The sequence below is a fragment of the Pan troglodytes genome, chromosome 13 (genome assembly GCF_028858775.2).
Source record: "Pan troglodytes isolate AG18354 chromosome 13, NHGRI_mPanTro3-v2.0_pri, whole genome shotgun sequence".
Lineage (NCBI taxonomy): Eukaryota > Metazoa > Chordata > Mammalia > Primates > Hominidae > Pan > Pan troglodytes.
This window is the reverse complement of record NC_072411.2, coordinates 138606807-138633738: the sequence shown is the minus strand read 5'-3', so window position 1 is coordinate 138633738 and position 26932 is coordinate 138606807. Positions and strand designations below refer to the sequence as shown.

General features: G+C 41.1%; 1 protein-coding gene across 2 annotated transcripts in view; it reads left to right on the top strand.

Moving 5' to 3' along the window:
- The window catches only part of IQCA1 (IQ motif containing with AAA domain 1), a 180015-nt gene that overhangs the window by 47598 nt on the left and 105485 nt on the right, over positions 1–26932 (top strand). For both annotated transcript variants that reach the window (XM_001152559.6, XM_009444612.4), the window contains exon 7: positions 19561–19645. In XM_001152559.6, coding sequence (XP_001152559.1) covers positions 19561–19645 — 85 coding nt within the window. The remainder of the gene's footprint in view (positions 1–19560; positions 19646–26932) is intronic.

Genomic DNA, 26932 nt, shown 5'->3' with positions numbered 1-26932 from the left:
GGAAGGATACACTAGAAACTGTCAGCATGGCTACTTCTAGCTGCTAGAGTGGTGGGGTTACTTTTTGTTTCATATTTTTCTGTACTGTTAAAAGTAGAGAAAATAAGTGTTATTTTTATAATAGAAACCCTCATTAAAAAATATGAGGACAAAGAAAGGCCATCTATTTGGGTTGATTTTACATTTTTAAGACACCCTGATTTTAGAAACATCAATGAGTATAATACCTTGGGCACCCGTGGCAACCATCTTTTGACAAAAGGGCAAGGAGACGGGGCTGGCCGTGGATGTGAGTTGCTTCCCCACCTGAGGTCCTGGCAGGGTCATGGGAGACAGGAGCAGCTCTGGATATCATCCTGGGAGCACGTTCTCAGTTGTCCCAGGGTTTATGGATGCCCTTTGAAGATCCAGCCCTCACTGGCCTGTCCCTTGAGAACACTTTATCCGGTGTCCTTGACCTGACAGTTTGGAGTCCAGTTAGAGTCATCCTCGTGGGTGTGCTGTGCAGACTTCACAAAGATGTAAAAATGCCTCTTTTTGAAGTAATGGAAGGTCAAGGGTGAATTTATTTTCCTTAATTGGATTACACTTATCTGATTGACTTTGATAAAATCCATTTCCTTGCTTTTTTAAATCAAAGGCAAATAAAAAGCAAATATTGTTTTTTGAAACATGAAACACGGTCAGTCCTCAGGATAAATTCCAATAGGACACACAATGACGGCTCAACAAATTCTTAAAAGTTGCACTTAATATGCATTCCCACGATTTGGAATCCTTATGCTTATCTCATTGAGTCAGCACTTATAGTTGTCATAAGGGGTTGTTTTTTAAGTCAATTCTTACGTTATTGTATATGAAGTTTTTTTCCCAATGTTAAAAGTAATGTTCGTTGTAGAACATTCTCAAGATAGAGCTTAAAGAGGAAAATTAAAATCATCTGTGAGGATATAGAGATAGCTACCATGAAATTTTTTGATAAATTTCCTTCCAGTCCTTTTCTCTCATATATGTACACATATATATGTATACATATATATATACATATATGTGTATATATATATACACATATATGTGTATATATATGTGTATATATATGTATACATATATATATGTATATATATATTTTAATTACAGTTTTAGGAATTCTTTCTCCAATTTGTAAAAATTTAACATTGAGATTTCGCTTGTCCTTAAAATATTCATCCAAGGAAAACTATCTTTGTTTTGATGGCCTCACTTTCGATTGCATGGATGCACTAGTTAATTAATTGATTATGATCTTTTTAAATATTTTACCAAATTGATAAAAGAAAAATGGTTTCTCGGTCATCTTTTAATTTGTATGTGTTGTATTAATAGGGAGGTTAAATAATCTTTTGGTTTCTTCGTTGCAAGCATTGTAAAATGCCCAGTCATTTATCTGCTTCCCTTTTGGGTGTTTTTTTCTTTTCTTTAAGTGATCTCTAAAATGTAGTTATATATGTATTACAGATGCTAAAGCTTTTTGAATTATTGTAATAGTGACTTCTCAGTTTATCATTTGCCTTTTTTTGTTTTTTGAGCCTCAGTCTTGCTCTGTCGCCCAGGCTGGAGTGCGACGGTGGGATCTCGGCTGACTACAACCTCCAACTCCTGGGTTCAAGAAATTCTCTTGCTTCAGCCTCCCGAGTAGCCAGGATTACAGGCACCCGCCACCATGCCCAGCTAATTTTTGTATTTTTAGTAGAGACAGGGTTTCACCATGTTGGCCAGGCTGGTCTCAAACTCCTGACCTCAGGTAATCCATCTGCCTCGGCCTCCCAAAGTGCTGGGATTACAGGCGTAAGCCACCATGCCTGGCCTTTTTTTTTTTTAACTGACTTATAGGAAAGCCAGAAAGAGAGAGAAAGAAAGCAACAGTAAGAAAAATGATACTGTCCCCAGCAGCCCATTGCCCATTTTCTGCCAGCGAATGCCCCCTTGCTGGCTGGGAGCACCTGGGCATCACTTCTCTGATGCTGTGGGGTCAAATGAGGTGATGCCAATAAAATACTTGGGCCCCACAAATTACTTATTGGGGTTATGCATTTTATATGTTCATTTTCTGTTTTGAATGAGGTTTTCTTCAAATATTTTCCTTATTATTGGTTGCATACTTGTATATAGTTTGTGCATCCCTAAGTGAATTCTCACATTAGTTCTTGTAGTTTTTTAGTTAATTCACTTGAATTTTACTTCCTGCCCCCACTCTGGTGTGTTTTCTCTTGCTTCACACTTAAGCTCTACAGGCCTAGAATTTTCTAGATTGTGTGATAGTTGTGTTTATTTTTCTTTGTACTGGATGAACAATTTGAAATAGCGATTTTTGTCAAATATTGCAATTTAAGGAACATGATTTGGGTTTGGAGGTGCTTTAGTTGTTCATCAAGCAAACACTGATGCCCTCTACTTAAACCTTCGGCCCTACCTCCTACTCCCAGTCACAACTCAAGTGTGGGCTCCTTCCCTGTACCCCGCCCCTGGCCTCCTTTGTAATTAGAATCATTTTGGTGGTTGGACATGTTAGATGTGTATTCAACAATAATAATAATAATAGAGACTCACAATTACTGAGCACTCATTCTATAATTCTATACCAGGAATTTGAAGTGCTTTATACATTAACTAATTTAACCCTATTATTGGTTTGCTATTGAATTGTAACAAATGACCACAAACTTGGTGGCTTAAAACAATAGAAATTTATTTTCTCCCAGTTCACAGGTCAGGAGACTGACATCAAGGTGCTGGCAGGGCTGTACTCCCTCCAGAAGCTCCCTTCCTTGCCTCTGCCAGCTTCTGCGGGCTTCCAGCATTCCTTGGCTTGTGGCCACATCGCTCTGTTCTCTGCTTCTGTGGTCACATCACCTTGTCCTCTTCTATGTGCGTCTAATCTCCTTCTACCTCTCTCTTATAGGACACTTAGGACTGCATTTAGGACATACTTGGCTAATCCACAATCATCTCCCCCTCTCATGGATCTTAATCACGCCTACAAAACCCCTTTTTCCATATATGATACCATTTACAGACCCTGGGGATTAGCACTCAGTATCTTTAGGGATCATTATTCAGTGTCTACTACAACTCTCAACAGCTTTATGAGATGAGCGCCATAATCGCTTTCATTCATGAATAGCGTTCATAATGAAGGAAGAATTTATAGACGTTTGTATTTGTCCAGACCAGGGCTGTGCAATAGGACTTTGCAGTGGTGGAAACGTGTTTGATGTGCACTGTCTGGTGTGGTAGCCTCTGGCCACATGTGGCTACTGAACACTTGAAAGGTGGCTGGAGTGACTGAGGATCTGAATTTTTTATTTCATTTCATTTTATTTCATTTTAGTTTAAGCTTAGATGGCCCCTTGTTGCTAGTGGCTCCCATATTGGACAAAGCAGTCATGGGTACACTTGTTGTCAGAAAACATCTTGCTCTGATTGGTATTTCTCACGGCTTGAACTGCCGTCTAGGTCTCAGGATGTATCAATAAGCTTCATGTTAAAGTATCGTAAAGGGGTCTTGGCTGTAACTTCATCCAGCCCCTTGGTGTGATAACAGAGAAGCCTGAAGCCCAGGTGGGCTGCGTGGCCCACAGCCAGCCTTGGGACTGCGGGCTCCTGCCACTGAAGATGCAGCAGCCTCTCCTCATCTCCCCACGGGCTTTGGAGCCACCTGAGTGGCTGTCATCTCTGGACCCTGGGACTGATTCTAGGCCTCAGGATCTTTCCAATTGAAAATTCCAAATTGCACCATCGTGGAGCATTGCCATTTCTCCGCCACCTACGCTTGTTACTTAATTTGTTGAAAATATGCCTGACATCCAGCTCATTCTTCAGTGCAGAGGGAGGTAAACACCCACCCTCTACCCCACTCCCATCAGGTGCCAGCTCTGGCAGTGGCCAAGGGGCATTGCTAGTCTGAATTTAGCAGACTCCTTTTAACTCACGTAAGCTTGAGGAATCTGAAAGTGATGTAAATTAGGTAGCCACATTCCGTCTTTTAAGCCAACACATAATCAGTCAGAAGTGGGGTGGCCTGGGAAAACTCGGGGGCTTGAGGTTATCGGGGTCCTCAGCAGGTGAGCCTGATTGAGGGTGTAGACCAGCCACTGCTTTCAGTCTTCTGATGTGATGGTGTCTTCTGCATCGCTAATCAACAAATGCATTGCAAATGCCACACACATGCAGAGGAGCAGAGGCCCTAGAGCCAGGCTGCCTGGGTTCAAATCCCGGCTGTATCACTTGCAGGCTGCTTGACCTTGAGCCAGTTTCTTAACCTCTCTGTGCCTCTGTTTCCTCATCTTAAAAATGAGGTAGGGGTAGTAATAGTACCTACCTCATAGGTAGAGTAATATAGATTTGTAAGTATAAAGCCCTTAGAACAATATGTGGCACAAGATACACCCTCAGTAATCATGTTAAACCTATAGGAAGTCCATCAGATTCTCAGATAAATGACTTGCAATTTGGATGTTTCCCATGTCCATAGTACCCCATATTTTTATTCTGGAGTCTGGGGCCTTTGTATTCACAGCTGTACACAGCTTCTGTGGCTCCCACAGTCAAAATGCTACATTGCCGACCTACAAAAGGAGAGGCTGGCTGGTGGTGGAGGCGCGGAGAGCAAGGGCTGCCAGTGGTGGGGGTGGGCATTCAGCTGAGGGGATAATAACAGGGCGGACAAACTAAAAATTTTTTGAAAAACGGCACGCAATGTGCTTGAGTCTCCAGGGCAGGTGAGCACCATGCCTCCAGATTGCCAGCAAATGCACATTCTTTCTGGAGGAGGTCTTGAAATGCTTCGTTATTTTTTTTGTTTTCATTTTAAAAATTAAGATACAGCTTAAATGCAGTAAAATTCTCCCCTTTCAGTGTACAGTTCTGCGAGTTCAGCTTTGTCATTCGAAGGCTTGCGGGACCTGGGGAGACCTCCAGATTCCTTGTCTGTCATCTTCCCAGTAGATGCCAGTCGAATTTGAGAGCTAATCCACAAATAGCGAGAGCGACCATACTCGCTGTCCAGAGAGCTTCGGGCAATGGACAGCATGTCGCGTCTTCACGTTCCTCCCTCCACTCCAGCCTGATGCTCTCCCTGCTAGTATCTCCAAGCTCTCAGAACTGCAGCACCTCCCATCACTAGTCACGACTTTAAAAGCTGGTCCTTTCTCTCAGATGAACTTGCATTTCTCTACTGCTCCTGCCAGGCAAGGGCACAGCACCAGGGGCTGCCCCAGGAAGCTGTCATGGGAACCCAAGGCTTAGACATGCTCAGTGGATTTCTTAGGGCTCATGGCTCATAATAGGCGAGGCTGGAATTCATATTCAGGTTTCTGATTCCCACAACACCAAGTAGGTCTCCTCCTTCCGAACATGCCAGCAGGAATGTCCTCAGCCACGTGGTGCAGAGGAGTGGCAGGTGGTCAGCGTCATTTTGTTGGAAACAGATGGTGGTTGCACAAAGTCACATGGCTCACTGTGTGCCACCTGGGAACCTGGGTCTTTCCTAACTCCTAATTGCCTCTCTCCTACTTCTTAGCATCTTCATGCAGAGCATAGTGATGGTTCTGTGTAGTTAAAAGGAAAAGAGAAAAAGATGGAGGAGGGGAGAAAGAGAGAAGGAGAAGAATCGTGGGATTTGAGAAAGCTGGCTGTGGCTTGCCCCAATTATTTTACAGATGACAAAGCAGACTCAGAAAAGTCAGGTAACTTGGCTAAAAACCTGCCTAGTTACTGGCAGATTGAGAACTACAATCTGGGTGAGTAAAGACTTTTTGAAACACGAGCATTGTGTAAAACTAGAATTGTTTCTCAAGAGAAAGTTCAGAATTGTTCTCTCTGAGGACTTCTAAGGACATCAAAGGAAACCACCTGAAGGTTCACAATGGATATCTTCTGAGGACCGTGGCTGTATGTATTCTTTCCCTTTATAGTCCAAGTTTTCTGCATGGAGCATGAATTACTTTCAGCATGAAAAAAAGAGGTTTTAGAAAGACAGAGGGAGACTGATGGTCACATGCAGAGAGGTGAGTTAGAGGCTCATTATTTTGAATTCCTTGTGTAATTATATTTTTAGTAAATTCTCAGAAGCAGCTGTGATCTGTGGAGATGTGAACCATGTGTAGGTTACTCATATGAGAAGGAAAATAACTTTTTCTACTGTTTGCTTTGGTGGAAAAGATATTAGGTTGAATGGAGGAAGAGGTGGGATGAGAACTTAAGGTCCAGGCATTATTCACTGAGGCCTCAGGGACAGGTGCACAGCTCGCGTGAAATTACAGGTTTTGATGTCGGTTGTCACAGTAAATCAAGTTAAGAACATCCAGCAGCTCTAGGCGCTCTTGGTTTATCCGGGCACCAAGTCATGATGAAAGACAGATTCGGGGCTCTTTGGCAAATGCGCTGAATGGATTTTCTTTTTATGGGCCCGCAGGCTGTCCCAGGTTGCACCCTTGGGTCCAGCATACCCTCTATTGTGCTTTTCTGTCCATCCCACTGGAATGCAAGTGATAAGCGAGCTCCCCACTGCTGCTGATGGGGCATGACCTGAAGAACCCATGGGCTAAGCAGTCACTGCTGCCCTCTGCATGCCATCCAGGGCAGAGAATCACTGTAAAGAGGGGAAGGACACCACTAAAAATATTAAAACTGGGCCGGGCACGGTGGCTCATGCCTATAATCCCAGCACTTTGGGAGGCCAAGACGGGTGGATCACCTGTGGTCAGGAGTTCGAGACCAGCCTGGCCAACATGATGAAACCCCCGTCTCTACTAAAAATACAAAAAATTAGCCAGGCATGGTGGCAGGCACCTGTAATCCCAGCTACTAAGGAGGCTTTGGCAGGAGAATCGCTTGAACCCAGGAGGTGGAGGTTGCAGTGAGCTGAGATTGCACCACTGCACTCCAGCCTGGGCGACAGAGTGAGACTCCATCTCAAAAAAAAAAAAAAAATTAAAATTGGTGCTATCCTGGGAAAGTGGAGGACCTCAAATCTACTGCATCTCTGCTGCAGTCACTGTAGCTGGGGAAGTAAGAGGACTTGGGAGTCATATTCTTTACGGTACTTAACTCATCTGCAGCAGAGGACAGAGCTGTTCTTTGGATATAGAGCCATTCGGTTTGTTCTAGCACGCTCTTAATTTCTGTGTCATTTGGAGATGTATGTCAACATGTATGTGTTGCTTTGAGCAGAAACAATCAGGCCTTTGTGTTTCATAAATGTGATAGATATTCATTTAGCACTTGATCAAATAAGGCTGGGGGATCTTCAGAGTTTGCCTCTAGACCCTAAAGTTGTCCTTTTCTTCAACTCACTCTTGTTGCTACTTGTAAAAGATTACTTCTTTTCAAAAGTAGTACATAAGAAGTGAATTCAAATGTAAATGACTGAACATTTTGCTAACCTTTCTCCTATGTCTGTTTTCCTAAGCTTTCTGGATTCCTGAGTTAGAAAAGGGAATGACCTGCTCCTATCAATGAGGAGGGGTTGCTGGGTGAATGATGGCGCAGGTTTTGAACGATGGGTCGGTAAAGAGAAAGGGATGACAGTGCCTTTAATGGGAAAATCTTTCCATCTCTTCCTAAGGTACTCTCTTCTTCTCTGGGTATTCATTTTTCTACACAAGTAAATATTGAAGAAAGGTGAAAATAAAGCATGCATCCCATTTTCTGAGTAGAAGAGTAACCAGAACCGCAATAGCCAGTTGTGTGCTGAGTAATATATTGTTCCTTTTAATAAAATTTTAAAAAAAAAGGAAGTTGGATGGGGAGGTTCCTGTAGGATTCAAGCCTGAGGAGAATTTGAGATAATACTTTCCAATCAAGAAGGACGCTTCGGTCTTGAGTGATAACTGCTAAGACTATCCCAGTGATAAGTAGAAACATCAGTGAATAAATCAGATTTTGTAAGGTGCCGCTAAGAGGTTGCCTCGCTTCGCATAACACCTTTTCGTCCCCTCCTTTGAGAAATAGTGAGCCCCTCAGTTTCCCAAGGAGGGCCATGGTGATTAAGCCCATGTGCAGTCAATCGCCTTTATTGAGTGTAAGTGAATTTATAGGCAGCAACTGCCACCTTTGGAAGCTTCTGTGCAGTGGCACAAGCTGCTTTCTTTAGAATGCAGGAAAAATTTATGAGCCTGCTGACATTAATGGAGGTGGCTGGATGACCTGGGGGGAACCGGCTGGAAACCCCTCCATCCACATATTTTTCATACTTGATGAAACACAGATAAATCTCTGTCCCGTGAGTCTGAAATGGTGAGGCCCGTTGAAGCTCAGTGTTGGACCTCAGGGGAAAGATTGATCATTGTAGTAGCTCTGCTTTCTAAATCACTGCAAACTCCAGAGATGGTCATTTTCACATTTGTGCAAGAATTTTTGACAATATGCATAAATTTTTAATAGGCCTTAACTTGACCAAATGCTCCATACCTCACATCTGCTAACTGAAAGATAGCAGGCATACGTTTTCTCTTATCCAGCTTTTGCAAATAAAAGAATGTAAAGGCAGATGGCTATGTTGAATGTGTTTCTATTAAGAAAGTAACATTAATCATGGAATAAATTATGTAAAAAATTAACATTGCCCTCCCCAGCATTTGACACATGTAAATCAAAGAGTTTCCAGAGCTGAAAGGAACTGTGGAAATTGTCTACTAGGCATACATACTTATTTTTAAATAACTAAATGAATAAAGCTAGTTCAATTGCACCATTCTGCAGAGAGGAAAACTAACCAAGTTCCCACCGTGATACGATGATTTGCCCAAATCGCACAGCTAACTAATCAATGGCAGCTGCCCTGGGCTGCTTCCTTTCCAGTAAAATACAATTTTCATTATACATCTAGCCTCCCAACTGCTTCTTTATCGGTGTAAAGCTTTATTTTAAAGTTTCTGATTGGAGCCTTCACACCCACAGCGTGGTGTCCTTGGCCAGTGGGCTCCACTGGGTTCCCCACCTGTGAGCCTTATCATTTTAAGTTCATACATAAAAGGCATTTGATAAAATTACTCGTCTTATTTTTAAAATTTTTAAATAGAAAAGATTAATTCACAGCATAATAAAATGTAAGCTCGATTAAGACAGAGATTTTTATGTCTTCTGTTCACTGCCTTTTCCCAGAACAGTATCTGGCAAAAATAGTCTATAGGGATGCTATGAAGGAATGAATGAAAAACCAAGTATTTTTTAAACAAGGCAGCTATACTCATACATATCTCTCTATATATATAGATATAAAGTGTTTTTGTTTTATTTTAAATAAGACAGCTATACTTTTTTATATATTTTTTAAACAAGACAGCTTAATGGAGAAATACTATAGGTCTTCCCAGGAAAGGAAAGGACAATGTAGATGACCTTTGCCCCTAATATAATTAGTGCCATAATATAAATTATTGATAATACAATGACATGAAAAGGAAATAAAAATGAATACTTAAAAGAAAGTGGCAAAATGTATTTTTAACAATCAAGGATGTGCTAAATATGGAAGAAAAGTATAAGAACCTTATGAAAATTGAAGTCTATGAGTGTTAAAAGGAAGAAATGAGAAAAGACTTGAATAAATGGAGAAATGGACTATGTTTCTGGTTAAATGGAAAGATGATAAATCTGCTCTAGGTAATTTATAGAGATAACGCAATTTCAATTAAAATCCCAACACGATTATTTATTGAACTTGAAAACATAATTGTTAAAGTCATTAGGATTAAAATAAAATGAGAACAATAAGGAAGGACAAATGGCACTGGATAGTCAACTTTATTATAAAGAAAAACAAGGTAAATGCATCACACTGATACAAAAGCATAAACATACATCAGACAAAGTGGAGAGCCCAGGATCTGACAGAAATTGATGGAAATGAGTAATGTATGATAAATGAAGGTTAAAAACGTAGTAAGAATGGAAAATAACAGAGTTGCAGTAACTAGATTGCTTTAATTGTTAAAGCCAACAAATAGTAGAAAGCTGAATAGGCCGGGCGTGGTGGCTCACGCCTATAATCCCAGCACTTTGGGAGGCTGAGGCGGGTGAGTCACGAGGTCAAGAGATCTAGACCATCCTGACCAACATGGTAAAACCCCGTCTCTACTAAAAATACAAAAATTAGCTGGGTGTGGTGGCGCACACCTGTAGTCCCAGGTACTCGGGAGGCTGACCCAGGAGAATCACTTGAACCCCGGAGGTGGAGGTTGCAGTGAGCCGAGATTGCGCCACTGCACTCCAGCCTGGGCAACAGAGCGAGACCCCGTCTCAAAAAAAAGAAAAAAAAAGAAAAGAAAAGAAAAAAGAAAGCCAAATAGATAATGTAACTCCCCTAAAGACAGGTCACAATTTCCTAACTCTAGAAACAAAAATATTTTCAAAGAAAATTGGACCCATTCCACTGTAAAAATTATAAAGTCAATAATCAAACTCTAAAACTAAGACGTAAAGCCAAACATGATATTTATTTTTATTATAAACCATTCTATTGTTTGATTTAATTACATAGTTCCTATTTGCTGTAGCAAGGAGAATAATACTGAAATATATGTTTTTATTATAAACCATTCTATTGTTTGATTTAATGACATAGTTCCTATTTGCTGTAGCAAGGACAATAATACTGAAATATATGTTTTTTAAATTAGCAGTCTTCCTCCCTCCAAGCTAATCCAGGTGGACAGCTTCTCACCTGTCTCTGAGCACCTGCAACTGTAAATACACACATAGGGGTTTCTCCTCCTGTCCCTTTATCTTTCAACCAAAAGCAAAGTGGCAACTCATGTCTTTTCACAGCCTGGTTTTTCCTCTTATTATTTCAGGAAGTGAGCAGGCTTTGCCCAGTGTGCTTCCATCATCTGGCAAAACACTGGCTGGGGAGGGGAGGTGGTTAACATGTAAGGCGTCTTAATTTTCCCGTTTAAAATAATGAGAAATAGGCCTCCAAGAGAGTGTTTCCGGCACAGAGCACCTGATTTTCAGAACAGGTTGCTGCGGGGCTAGCAGAGATGCCTGTAAAGCCATAAGCTAAACTGACATGAATTGAATAGTGTGCCACAGATCTAGCCAGGCCAGCAAGGCAGGCACACAGCCTCCGACAGTGCAAAGGAGGTTTCTCTGCCCCGAGGGAGTCCCAGCCCCCGCCTCTGGACTGTGGGGCTTGGGTGGAAAACCTTCCAGGTACGATAAGAAAATGGCAGCAACACGGCCTGAGTCACTCGGCTGCCAGGCAAACACCCCGTGGACAAAATAAAGTATTGTGGAGGCGGAGGCGAGAGAGTGGGCGGGTCTGGCTGGCCCTGGCTTCGTGACAGAATGGTGCCTTGGGCAGGTGCCTCCTACAGCAGAGTGATCCTTTTAAAACAGAAGACATATCATGCCATGTCTTGGCTCAGAGTTCCCAGTTCTCTCGCTCAGAATGAAACCAGTGCCCATACAGTTAGGTTCATCTATGTCCCAGTTTACTAGTGTCAGGCCCATTTTATGTTTGATTAATAACAGCACCCAGTGGGTGTAGTGGCTCATGCCTGTAATCTCAGCACTTTGGGAGGCCGAGGCAGGCAGATCATCTGAGGTCAGGAGTTCGAGACCAGCTTGGCCAACATGGTGAAACCCCATCTCTACTGAAAACACAAAAATTTGCCAGGCGTGGTGGCACACGCCTATAATCCCAGCTACTCGGGAGGCTGAGGTAGGAGAATCGTTTGAACCCGGGAGGCAGAGGTTGCAGTGAGCCGAGATCGCACCACTGCACTCCAGCCTGGGTGACAGAGCGAGACTCTATCTCAGAAAAAAATAAAAAATAAAAAACTAACAGCGCCCTCTGTCATTCTTAAAGGTGCCCTGGTCTAGACATGAAATTCCATGGCTCCCCCACTTACAACAGTCTGCGTGATAGTCTCTGCCTCGACCCCCGGCCTTGTCCCGCCGCCTTACAGCTGCTCTGCTCTCCTGGCTGCACCTTGGGCCCTCCGGAGGCCTCCTCCTCAGAGCCTGTGTCCTTGACTAAAAAATAATAATAATAAATACAGCCAGGCATGGTGGCTCATGCCTGTAATCCCGGCAATTTGGGAGGCCAAGGCAGGCAGATCACTTGAGCTCAGGAGTTCGAGACCAGCCTGGGCAACATGGTGAGACCCCGTATGTACTAAAAATACAAAAATTAGCCAGGCATGGTGATGTGCGCCTGTAGTCCCAGCTACTCAGGAGGCTGAGGCAGGAGAATCGCCTCTGCACTCCAGCCCGGGCGACAGAGTGAGTGAGACTCTGTCTCAAAAATAAGTAAATAATTAAAAATATACCAAGTGGCACATTCCTTCACTTGCTTTAAGGTTTTGCTCAAATGCCATCATATCAGAGAGGTCCTCCCTAGTTATGTTGTATAGTATAAGTTTTTCGATCAAATAAAATCATTTCCCTCTCATCTTACAGCCAATGGTCTTACTGAGGTATGTGTCTTTGGAGTGGAGAAAAAGGGGGATGTTAAGCTTTGAGGGGATGATTATCTCAGTTTTTCTTTGCAGTTTGTGAAGTATTTTAATAGATGCAGAGATCTTTCCTAATTAAAACAATTTTAACACAAAATTCTCTGCAAAATCATTGTGTTAAATATGCTGCTTTTGTGCATAATAATTATTTAAATTGCAGCTTTCCCTCAATTATACTTCGAATCTTAATTCCAAAGCCACTTGATTATCTGCGAACTGTTTTGCTGATTTACAAAGTTGATGTGCAGCATGTGCTACAATGTCATTCCTGAATCCGCCCTCCCCCACCCTCCCCCGGCCAGCTTTCGTTTGCTCTCAGATTGCCGCAACAGGCAAGGTCCAAGCCGACTCCTCGATTGGGCATCCAAACCACCAAATGGAACCAGCGATGCAGAAAATGGAACTCATCACGTGGTCACATGAAAAATATAACCTGGACTATCTGTGTGAGGACTCTCTCATTTCACCCAAATCTACAGAACAAAACAGAAGAGGAGAAACAAGAAAGGCAAAGGTCACCCAGGAACACAAAGTGCGGGAAGTGGATGCTGATTTGGTAAGACCGTTGTAGGTTTCTCAGGTATTTCCGAACCATTAGTCAACATTTGGTCACCTACAAGTGAATGCTGGTGCCTTTCTTAGGAATTACACTCCTCTGTAGGAGTGATCCTCTTAAAACGTAAGTCCCATCATGTGGCTGATGCTGTCATGGAGGAGATAAGGAAATCTGTAACACAGTGGCCCCCAACCTTTCTGGCACCAGGGACCTTTCTGTCCAGGTCTCTCTCCTCACCAGCTCCCAGCGTCTCTTCACAGCATCTTCCCTTCATTTCTTCTTCTCACGAGGACACCAGCTCTACTGGATGGGGCCCTCCTACTCCAGCATGACCGCGTCTCTGCCAGTTCCTTCTGCAGTGATTCTGTTTCCAACCTGGTCGCATCCTGAGGTATTGGCAGCTTGGACATCTGCATGTGACTATGAGGGGGCGGGGGATGCAGCACAGCCCATCATCCCTTGTGAGAGCTACTTTAATGGAGACAGGTCCCATGAAGAGTTCTTGAAGAGCCAGGCTGGGAAGGAGACAGAGATGAGAGAGTCACTGGAGGAGGCTGGGAGCTCAGGAAGCTGCGTGTTTGTTAAATGAGTGAGACCTGAGCGTCCTGCAGATCTACGGGGGAGTGTCTGATTGGGATGAGGCACAGAAGGAGGAGAGGGTCCCCAGGAGCATGAGGTGGGAGATGCCAAGGGCCCAAGAGACCCCATGCCCAGCAGCCGCAGTCAGGGGAAGTGGCAAGACAGGTCCGAGGTGGACGAATCGGCTCTTGAAGGTGGTAGCTCCCCTCTGCCCTCTCCCTGGGACACATGGACAGACAGTGCCTGAGGCCTGAGGAGTGTGTGGCTGGCAGTGCCTGTCCAGGGCCTAGAGCCCAGCATTTTGCGATTCCAGTTGTTTGAATGCTGTGGGTGCCCACACCGTGTGGCAGCCCTAAGCACAGAAGAGGGTTTTCCAGGCATTCGGCCTGTGGGTCCCAGGCACCATGGTTGGTGAACATGTGTGTCCAAGCATCCAAAGGACAGCCTGTGCCTCTCCAGGGGCCTGAGACCCTGAGAAAACAAAGACAGGGTAAGTGCCCATTAGGGCAAGAGGGCGGCTCAGAGGAATCAGGTTCCACAAAAAGCAGAGACTTTGGTTTCCACTTTTAACCAAGAGAACCGTCTTCCTGACGCCCTGTAATTTGGGGTCCTGAGTTACTCCTGGGGAAGTCCCCAGATGGGCTGTCACCTGCAGTCAGTGCCTCGGACCCCATCTGTTTGCAGCAGAAACATCATGGGAGCCAAGTATTTTCCATTCACTGGTCTGTGATCATCTGCCCTCTCCCCTCGCAAGGTTTTACACCTCGTGCAGCGTGCTGAGCCCAAAGCATAAAGCACTCATCACCTCGCAGCTTCCTTACGATTAACAACAGGAGCGGGACCGACTGTGCCTTGATTCTGAGGAGGCTCAGTCAGGATGTGTCAGGATGAGTTCCTGTTTGTGCCCCAGGACACAGCTGAAAATCAGGGGAGGGAGAAATCCAACAGCCAAGGGGGTAAAGTCTCAGGAATATAAAATAGAACTCATAACTGTCTCTTTTAACATGCTCTAAGTGGCCAAGTCACAGGGAAGGGGCCAAGAAGAGACAGTCAGTGCAAAGCCAGGGGACCCTGGGAGTATCGCACAGCAGGGGTCCAAGCTCTGTGGGAACAGAGGCCTTCTAGCCACCCACGGGAGGGACAGATGGAGTGCAGTGAGCAAGAAAGGGATGGTGCACACCCGTCTGTTTGCACAAGCATGTGTGGGTGTGTCTGTGTATGTGTGATAAGAGCTATCAGGCACATTGTCACTTTCTAGATACAAATTTTATATTTTTAATGTGTACCCTACAACAGTTCTTTTTCATTCTTTAAGGATAAGACTAATTAAATTTCAGATTATGACTAATTATATAAACTAACATGACAAAGGAAAACTAAATATGTTCCTCTATTAAAAATAGCCCAGGCGGAGTGGCTCACACCCATAATCCCAGCACTTTGGGAGGCTGGGGTAGGCGGATCACCTGAGGTCGGGAGTTTGAGACCAGCCTGGCCAGCATGGTGAAGCCCTATCTCTACAAAAAATACAAAAAAAAAAAAAAAAAAAAAAATTAGTCAAGCATGGTGGTGCATACCTGTAGTCCCAGCTACTCGGGAGGCTGAGGCATGAGAATCATTTGAACCCAGATGGCAGAGGTTGCAGTGAGCCAATATTGCACCACTGCACTCCAGCCTGGGCGACAGAGCAAGACTCTGTCTAAAATTAAATAAATAAATAATATATTTAATATTATCTTTGCCAAAAGCACCATGATAATGTAATATTATTAAATCTTAGTATGACAGTCGATGTGTTCCATGATTAAGAATTCCACGTTAGAAATGATGTATGTAAATTCTTTTTGCTTTTTCATATGTCACTAAGTTTGTTTTGAGTCCTCAAAAACACTCAAGCTTTACAATACGAAAATAAAAGTATGCAATGAGGTTCCTTGTAAAAGTGGTTATTGAAGGAATAACGTGAGTGGGACTGAAGAAAACAGTGCTGTCATTTTGACTCCTAATGTATTCATGGTTTCTCTCTAAGCCCCGTCCAGGCTGGGCGATGCACGGGTCTGTGGTGGAGCGTGGTCAGTTTAACAAGGTTTCAGACATGAGTCTTGTGGACAAGCACCACCTGGGGCCCAATATCCGCACTGGCCATATGATTGTGGAATGTGAGCTGCGTGAGGGCAACCTCTGCCATCTTTGAATGTCAGATCTCTGTCTCCCATCACTGCATCTAGAATCTAGTTGGGACTAGACAGATATTTGTTGGTTGACTATATGAATGAAAGGTTTGATGGATGGAGGAGTGAATAAGTGAGTGATCCCACCAAAGTAACTCCTGTGTAGAGAAAGAGAATCAGGTTCTGTTTGGCCCCAGAGGTTAGCTCAGTGGTCCAGGGAGTGAGATGACAGTTCAGTGTCAGAAAGTATCCGGAAGTGGATGGGCTACCTCGGGGGAGTGAGCTCACCATCATGGGAAACATTTAAGCAGTGGCCAAGGGAATGGCTCTCAAAGTGTGTCCCAGGTCCCCAGGGTGCCTGGCTCTCAAAGTGTGTCCCAGGACCCCTGGGGGCCTTCAAGACCTGTTCAGGGAATCCAAAAGCCAAACTGCTTTCAAATGAATACCAAGACATTGCGTGCTATTTTTGCTTTGTTGACATTGGCACCAATGGTACAATAGTAGCAGGGAATCAAGCCAGCAGCTCCAGCAGTAAAGTCACTGTAGACTTCACTGCCATACACCTGCCTTTAAAAATAATTTTATTTAATCTAGGCAATACCATTCAAGACATAGGCATAGGCAAAGATTTCATGATGAAAACGCCAAAGGTGATTGCAACAAAAGCAAAAGTTGACAAATGGGATCTAATTAAACTAAAGAGTTTCTGCACAGCAGAAGAAACTATCATCAGAGTGAACAGACAACCTACAGAATGGGAGAAAATTTTTGCAATCTATATATCTGACAAAGGTCTAATATCCAGAGTCTACAAGAAACTTAAACAAATATACATGAAAAAAAACAACCCCATTAAAAAGTGGGCAAAAGACGTGAACAGACACTTCTCAAAAAAAAAAAAAAATTCATGTGGCCAAGAAATATATCAAAACAAGCTCAACATCACTGATCATTGGAGAAATGCAAATCAAAATCACGAGATACCATCTCACGCCAGTCAGAATGGTGATTATAAAAGAGTCTGGAAACAACAGGTGCTGGCAAGGTTGCAGAAAAAAGGGAATGTGGAAGGAAATTATGGAAGACAGTGTGACGATTCCTCAAAGATCTAGAGGCAGAAATACCATTTGACCTAGCAATCCCATTACTGGGTATATAGCCAAAGGAGTAAAAATAATTCTATTATACAGATATCTGCACGCATATGTTCATTGCAGCACCATTCACAATAGCAAAGACATGGAATCAACTCAAATGCCCATCAATAATAGACTGGATAAAGAAAATGTGGTACATATACACCATGGAATATTAAAGGAATGAGATCATGTCCTTTGCAGGGACATGGATGGAGCTGGAAGCCGTTATCCTCAGTAAACTAATGCAGGAACAGAAAACCAAACACTGCATGTTCTCACTTATATGTGGGAGCTGAACAGTGAGAACAGTGAGAACCCTGTGTCCCCCACAGACACATGGAGGGGAACAACACACATGGGATCAACATACGTGGACACATGGGGAGGGCCTGTTGGGGCAGGGGTGTTGCGGGGAGGGAGAGCATCAGGAAGAATAGCTAATGGACTCTGGGCTTAATACTAAGGTGATGGGTGGATCTGTGCAGCAAACCACCAAGGCACACATCTACCTACGTAACAAACCTGCACATCCTGCTCATGTACCCCACAACTTAAAATTATTATTTTTCCTTCAACTTTTATTTTATTTGACAATGTTCTTGAGGATGCAGTAAAAAATAATATTATTCAGACTTGACCCTTGAAACACATAGCTTTTTAACGTTCTATGTGACAAAATCAGCAGTGCTTATAAATCCCTTCTGCTGCATACCAAAACGTGAAGATTGTCTCCAAGAAACACCTGTGAGGGGGTTAAGGCTCAGACTGAACCAGCCATTTCTTAATGGAACATCATCTTTCCCTTGAGAAAACAACTGACAAACTCTGGACTTTGGGTTTTGGGGAGACTTTTCCTCAAAAGTGAATCAGATGAACCTGAAGAAGAACAAACCATCAACAACAGTTGTTGCCAGTGGTAAAATTTGAGCCTTCCAGAAAAAAAATATGATTTTGGAAAATTTGTATTCACTCCTATGAGTTGGAGAGGTTCCCATGACTTAGACCTTCCATTATAAGATCTGTGGTGTTATTAATTAATGTGCTTTTCAATATGATGAAATGTATCAACTGTGGGAACACCCACATAATTCTGCAAAGCATCGTTTTCCAGTGACCGAGACCTGAGGACAAAAAATCATGCATGGATAAAAGGTCTATTCCAGGCACGAGACAGATCCATGGATTTTCATGTGACAGATAGGGGGAAAGTTCATTGATACGGGTTCAGATTCCACATCACAGCTAGCCTGTAGGAAGCTACCAGTTGTCTAGCTGTGGTGTAGTATCAAAGCAGAATATTCACAGTTAGCTAAAAGGGCTATTAAAATACTTCTTGTTCTATGTACTCTTCCATTTGAGGCCAGATTTTCTTCCTATACTTCAACCAAAACAAAAGATTTCCACAGACTGAGTGCAGAAACAGATATAAGCATCCGGTTAATTGCCATTCAGCCAGACACAAAAGAGACTTGAAAAGATGCAAAGCTGTGACACTCTTCTCGCTAGTTTTTTCTTTTAGTTTTGGAAAATATATTTATTATCCATAAAATGTTATTTATGTTAACATATAATGAGCTTTATTTTTAAATTAACTAAAATATATATTTTGTACATTTCTAAGCTTTAATTATTTGTTTATTTTGGAGATAGGATCTTGTTCTATCACCCAGTCTGGAGTGCACTGGTGTAGTCATGGCTCACTTCAGCCTCAAATTCCTGGACTCAAGTGATCCTCCCACCTCAGCCTTCCAAAGTGTTGGGATTATAGGCATGAAACACTGCACCCAGCCAGATTTAATATTTAACACAGTAAATTATTGATAGCTGTAACTCATCTAGCAAAAACTCTTTGGGATCCTCAAAAATTAATAAGAATATAAAGGGCTTCTGAGGCCAAAAGTTTGGGAACCAGTTTTTTAAGAGCCATTTTAAACATGGTGGTCACCTCTAAACCTCAGATTCTGTACTTCTGTGAATTAATGGAACTAACTTGGCAGGTAGTCTTACGTAAAATAAATATAACATTCATGTCAAAGTCAATTTCTTTTAAGAATACTATCTGTCTACCCCTTCTGAAATTCTCAACATTAAATTTCAAAGTCTGCTTTATTAAAATCTAGAAATTATGTGATTATGGAAAAATAATACTACTTGCAACCCATAAAACATAGGGCCTCAGATTTAACTAAAACCTAAAGCATGGGTGTATATTTCACAATTATTACTAACTGTGTCATTTCCACAGCTCCATCCTTCGTTTAGTTTGAAATCCTGTGTTTATCCTCAATTTTAAACAGGAAGAAATTATTTGTGCTTCTGTCTTCATTCTTAAACACAGAGCATCTCAACATTAAAAAAAAAAGGAGGAAAAAAAGTACAATATGTTTTAAAGAGAGATGTTTGCATCAGACTAACAATTCTCTAGAGGAAGGAAACCTGCTACTGAATGTCACCAGTACCTTCAGTTTCTTCAAGACACCATGCGCAGCCCTTGACCTACAGGGAACCCTCCACCCTGAATGACCATCACTCATTTAAATGAACATAAGCAAATAAATGGGGTATATAACAAGAGAGGACTTCATTTCCATTTTAATTTGCTATTTTTTTCCCTGCAGAAATTTAACCGGGACATTTCCTGACTACCCTGACGTTGAAGAAGGAGGGTCAGCTATTATTTTTTCTGACAAGACCATACAACAGGTACAAATATGCTTGAGAAATAAAATGTAAATATATCAAATGACATTTCTTTAAACTTTAAAATTAATGAGTTTATAGCGTTATTAGGTCTTGGTTATTTTCCTACAAATATTTACATGGAAATACTTTTGGGTGTTCATCATTGTACACACTTTCATATTTATTCAGAATGAGTTCATTTTTTTTTCCCGTCTTACCTTTGAAAGAGATGTGATGATGTGTGAAGGTCGTTTTCTTAGTAAATTCTGAGTAGCTTGGCTGCAGGAGCCCTTTGTGTTCTGGTCCCAGCTTCCCTCTCCCCTCATCTCCAAGCCCCACCTCCTCAGCAGGCCCTTGGCTCCAGCAGTCTACTCACCTGTGCTCCTGGCTCATGCCGCTGCTCCTTTGGGTGTGCCATGCTCTTCCTGAGTTCTGGGTGCCTTTCTGCTTAGCTCCTGCTCCGCTGTCAAGACCCAGCTCCTTGCCTTTTTTCGAGTGAAACACCTTTGACCATCTCTATAGATGCTTCAGTGGCATTTGATGAAATTGACATTTAAAACTATTTTTTTAATGTCTTCATAAACTAGCAATAGGAAAATTCTTCTTAGCTTCACAGTATTTAGCATAGAAACCAAGAGAAGATTTGCATTATACTCAATGATGAGGCATTAGAGGCATTGTCAAAATGAAAATCAATAAGGACAATTTGTCTTATCTCCTGAGTAAAATTTTCCCCAACTGCCCACAACCTGGGTGACTAACCCTTCCTCTAAAGCCCTGCGCTATTAACATCATTCATTTGACATTTACCCTACGCTACTTCACATGGACACCTTTCTTTTAATGCAGGGGGCCTTCAAACATACAGCATTTTATTTGAATTTCTATTAAACTGGTTCACCATTTACAAGCTTGTATCATAACATTCATGTGCATGCTTTATCTCTTCCTTAGCCTGTCAACTTCTCAAGAGGAAGGACTTTTAATTTGCATATATAAACATTCAACAAATATTTGCTGAACAAAAGAACAGAAGGCTTATCTTCTCCATGAGATTATAAACCTTCTGAGGGCAAGAACCATATTTTACGATTCTCTAAAATCATAGAATTGAGTGCATAGTAAGTGCTCAATATTTATTTAGTTTTTCTTAATAATGATAATATTAGTTTTACAGCCATGAGAACATAGTCTCTAATTTTTTAAATTAAATTAAAAACGTTTTCTTTTTTAAGGAAATAAAATTGTTAGGTTAAATCTGTTGGAAAAAAATGTCAAAATCAAGAAAGAATAGTTGCTATCAGAACTATTGGTAAATATTTCCTTGGACATTATAAAAAATGCCAAACAAATAAGAAAAAGGAAAGAAGTGATAAATATTTTAAAGTGATAATTTTATCATTGTTTTAAGATCATGTAATTATCTCCCTAGGAAACCCAATACATCTAACAAGAAATTATATTGACAAATTATACAGAATTGTACAGAATTACACTGACAAAATCTCACTGAAGAAAATGAAAGAAGACTTGAATGATAGACTGAACAATTATTTATCTGGATAAAATGACTCAATAAAGTACAAATACACACTATCTTTTTATTATTTTATGAAGTTAATGCAATTCCAATTAAAATCAAAACAAGTTTTTATTGACATAATTATTTTCAAGTATCTGAAGAATGAATGCATGGAAATATCCCAAAAGTTTTTTTAAAAAACTATAATAGTCTTGCTAGAGGTCTATCAATTTTGTTGATCCTTTCAAAAAAACAGCTCCTGGATTCATTAATGTTTTGAAGGGTTTTTTGTGTCTCTATTTCCTTCAGTTCTGCTCTGATTTTAGTTATTTCTTGCCTTCTGCTAGCTTTTGAATGTGTTTGCTCTTGCTTTTCTAGTTCTTTTAATTGTGATGTTAGGGTGTCAATTTTGGATCTTTCCTGCTTTCTCTTGTGGGCATTTAGTGCTATAAATTTCCCTCTACACACTGCTTTGAATGCGTCCCAGAGATTCTGGTATGTTCTGTCTTTGTTCTCGTTGGTTTCAAAGAACATCTTTATTTCTGCCTTCATTTCGTTATGTACCCAGTAGTCATTCAGGAGCAGGTTGTTCAGTTTCCATATAGTTGAGTGGTTTTGAGTGAGATTCTTAATCCTGAGTTCTAGTTTGATTGCACTGTGGTCTGAGAGATAGTTTGTTATAATTTCTGTTCTTTTACATTTGCTGAGGAGAGCTTTACTTCCAAGTATGTGGTCAATTTTGGAATAGGTGTGGTGTGGTGTGCTGAAAAAAATGTATATTCTGTTGATTTGGGGTGGAGAGTTCTGTAGATGTCTATTAGGTCTGCTTGGTGCAGAGCTGAGTTCAATACCTGGGTATCCTTGTTAATTTACAAGGGATGTGAAGGACCTCTTCAAGGAGAACTATAAACCACTGCTCAAGGAAATAAAAGAGGATACAAACAAATGGAAGAACATTCCATGCTCATGGGTAGGCAGAATCAATATCGTGAAAATGGCCATACTGCCCAAAGCAATTTACAGATTCAATGCCATCCCCATCAAGCTACCAATGACTTTCTTCACAGAATTGGAAAAAACTACTTTAAAGTTCATATGGAACCAAAAAAGAGCCCGCATCGCCAAGTCAATCCTAAGCCAAAAGGACAAAGCTGGAGGCATCACGCTACCTCACTTCAAACTATACTACAAGGCTACAGTAACCAAAACAGCATGGTACTGGTACCAAAACAGAGATATAGATCAATGGAACAGAACAGAGCCCTCAGAAATAACGCCGCATATCTACAACTATCTGATCTTTGACAAACCTGAGAAAAACAAGCAATGGGGAAAGGATTCCCTTTTTAATAAATGGTGCTGGGAAAACTGGCTAGCCATATGTAGAAAGCTGAAACTGGATCCCTTCCTTACACCTTATACAAAAATCAATTCAAGATGGATTAAAGACTTAAACATTAGATCTAAAACCATAAAAACCCTAGAAGAAAACCTAGGCATTACCATTCAGGACATAGGCATGGGCAAAGACTTCATGTCTAAAACACCAAAAGCAATGGCAACAAAAGCCAAAATTGACAAATGGGACCTAATTAAACTAAAGAGCTTCTGCACAGCAAAAGAAACTACCATCAGAGTGAACAGGCAACCTACAAAATGGGAGAAAATTTTCGCAACCTACTCATCTGACAAAGGGCTACTATCCAGAATCTACAATGAACTCAAACAAATTTACAAGAAAAAAACAAACGACCCCATCAAAAAGTGGGCGAAGGACATGAACAGACACTTCTCAAAAGAAGACATTTATGCAGCCAAAAAACACATGAAAAAATGCTCAGCATCACTGGCCATCAGAGAAATGCAAATCAAAACCACAATGAGATACCATCTCACACCAGTTAGAATGGCAATCATTAAAAAGTCAGGCAACAACAGGTGCTGGAGAGGATGTGGAGAAACAGGAACACTTTTACACTGTTGGTGGGAGTGTAAACTAGTTCAACCATTGTGGAAGTCAGTGTGGCGATTCCTCAGGGATCTAGAACTAGAAATACCATTTGACCCAGCCATCCCATTACTGGGTATATACCCAAAGGACTATAAATCATGCTGCTATAAAGACACATGCACACATATGTTTATTGTGGCATTATTCACCATAGCAAAGACTTGGAACCAACCCAAATGTCCAACAGTGATAGACTGGATTAAGAAAATGTGGCACATATACACCATGGAATACTATGCAGCCATAAAAAATGATGAGTTCATGTCCTTTGTAGGGACATGGATGAAATTGGAAATCATCATTCTCAGTAAACTATCGCAAGAACAAAAAACCAAACACCGCATATTCTCACTCATAGGTGGGAATTGAACAATGAGAACACATGGACAGAGGAAGGGGAACATCACACTCTGGGGACTGTTGTGGGGTGGGGGGAGGAGGGAGGGATAGCATTGGGAGATATACCTAATGCTAGATGACGAGTTAGTGGGTGCAGCACACCAGCATGGCACATGTATACATATGTAACTAACCTGCACATTGTGCACATGTACCCTAAAACTTAAAGTATAATAATAATAAATTTTAAAAAAAAGCTATAATAGGGAACTTTCCATGTTGATATAAAACAAATTATAAAGATATAAAGTAGCCAAAACACCACAATGTTGGAAAATGAATAGACAGATAACAACAAAAATAACAGATAACATTTGTTGGACAAATATTCTGTGCCAGGTACCATGCAAGCACTTTATATAAGTCAACTCATTTAATTCTTCCAAACTATGAAGATCAAAAATTTGGCCAAATTAGTTGTGGAGCTGAGGTTCATACTCAAGGAGTCTGACTTTAGAATAGTCTGCTCAGAAACTTAGTCAGGTACATATATCAGAATTCAGTAGTATACTGATGACATTTCAAATAAATGGGGAAGGACAGAGTAATAAATAATATTATTTAATAAATAATAACTGGCTCACCATTTGGCAAAATCAAGTAGAGCCTTCCCTATTATACAAAACAAATTTCAGATGAATTAAATATTTACATGTAAAAATGTTAAACCACAAATTACTAAAGAAATTGTTTGAATTGGAGAAAAATTTCATAAGCATGTCACCATAGGCAAATACCATGAAGAGAATCTGCTCATATACTTAACTACACAAAACTCAAATAGCAAAATGGCCAAAAAAAATCACAAATGAAGTTCAAGGTATATGATAACTGAGGAAAACATTTGCAACATATATGACAATGGGTATTTTTCATATATGAATATTTCTCGGAAAATAATAACAAAAATTGGAACACCCCGATAAAAAAGCAAAGAATATAAACAGGAATTTAACACAAGAAAAAATTTTAAAACCCACTGGCAATTAAATGTATAAAGTAATGTTGCCATATCGCTTTTCACCTATAGGACTGGTAAAAATTTTAAGTCATTGTAATGACTGGAGTTGGTGTGCATGTGGGAAAAAGTCACTCTCATACATTGCTACTGGATATGTAAATTAGCATGACTTTTTAAGTGACGTGGATCAAACAAATATCAAAACTTTTCATGTGTATGTGCTTTGGCTCATAAATGCTCTTTGAGGAATTTATACTAAAGAAATAATAATAACAGAAGTTGTCATAGGCCAGAGGTCAACATCCTTTTTTTTGTAAAAGGACAAACAGTAAATATTTTAGGCTGTGGCACATACATTCTCTGCTGGCACTACTCAGCTCTACCAATAAGGCATTAACATGCTTTGTCTGTGTCCCCACCCAAATCTCATCTCAAATCCCCACATGTCAAGGGAGAGACCTGATTGGGGTGGTTTCCCCCAGACTGTTCTTGTGATCCTGAGTTCTCACAAGATCTGATGGTTTTGTAAGGGGGCATTTTCCCCTTTGTGCTCTCTCTTTTTCTCTCTCCTACCACCACGTAAGACATGCTTGCTTTCCCTTCCACCATGATTGTAAGTTTCCTGATGCCTCCCCAGCCATGTGGAACTGTGAGTCAATTAAACCCTTTTTCTTTATAAATTACCCAGTCTCAGGCAGTTCTTTATAGCAATGTGAGAATGGACTAATACAGGCATCAGAGAAGCCATAGACAACATGTAAATGATGGGCATGGCTGTGTTCCAATCACACTTCATTTCAAAAATGGGCAGGCGGCCGGCCAGAGCCGGCCCATGTGCCATAATTTGCTGACCCCTGCCATGGATGCTGTTCACGTCTGCCTTGTTTATTGCATTGACAAAGAAGAAAACAGCCTGATGTTCTTTAACAGGGAATTCGTTAAGTAACATGAAGTTCTCTGCAGCAGTAAAAAACAGGCTTTAGCTCAGGGTTTCAGGACTTCAGCATGACTGACCCTGCTGTCAGGCTCCCTGTGTCCCTGTGCTCCCCTCCAAGAGCCCTCAGAGTTAAGCACACAGGAATTGCTCTTTCTTCACTTCTCCATCAGAAACCAGCCTCTGCTCCCAAAGGCTGCCTCAGCCCTCTAGAGGACTCCTCCCTCCTCCACTGAATTCCATGAGCACTAAATATTGACCCTATTATTTGGCAGTTTGTCAAGCCCTGCCTTGAGTGATTGTCATTTTGATTTGGGGTTGTTTCACTTTTTTTATGTGTTTAGGTGTTGTCCCGCCAGCTAAATTGCCAGGCACAAGTTGTGTCTTGAAAGTCCATGGCAAGCATCCAGACACATTTTATGTTCAGTTAGAAAGGTAGCGATTATAGGATTAAGAATGTTGGTGGAACATCTAAATTGCCATGAGAAACATTAAAAAATACTAGTCAAAAGAAAATTGGGAATGTCTGGTTAACACATTGAAAGAGAACAGAGGAGACCACAAAGCAGCTTAGCCTTGAAAGACAGATGATTGAAGAGTCAGAACGGCATGGTGATTACAAATCACAGTTCCCCCACACACTAGACCTGCAACCTTAGATAAGCTTCATCCCCCCACACCCCGATTCAGTTTTCTCATCTGTAAATGGAGATTACTAGCAACGTCTACCTCCCTGCGCTGAGGTAATAATTAGATGAGACAATACACGTGAGGTACTTAGAACAGAGCTTGGCATATTGAAACCCTTCAGAAAATCGTAGCAGTTGTTACTAACGTTGATAGTAGCAGTAATAGTAGTCATTGTAGTCATAGTATGAATAGAGAATAGGCCAAGCATTATCATTATAACAATATACATACAAGGTGAAATATATATTAATAAAACAAAAATAATACAAATACTTTTATGAAACGAGCATAACATTGAATCAAAACCCCCAAAAAAGACTGAACACAAAAAAAGACACAGATCAGTCTCCCTTATGAGTATTAACACAAACATTTTAACTAACGTGTTAGCACACTAAAACCAGCACCACATTAAATTAGTAAAACACCACAAGTGGTGATTATTCCAGGATGCAAGCATGGTTTGGGTTAAGGATGTCTATGAATGCACTGCATCGTATTAAAAAATCCAAAAGGGAAAACCATAAGCTCCTCACTATGGAGGCTGCAAGGGCATTTTACAAATTTAACATCCATTCTTGATATTTAAAATTAGAACTCTACAAAATTGGAATAGATGGATACTTGTTGAACATTATAAAATATTTCTTAATTCGAAACCCAGTGTCATGCTTAAAGAAATTCACTAGAAACATTTCCACTAATGAGTGTCAGGAAAAATTCAAGAATGGCCATCATCACCACTATTATTTAACATTGTCCTGTAGGAACTACTAAACAATATATCCCCT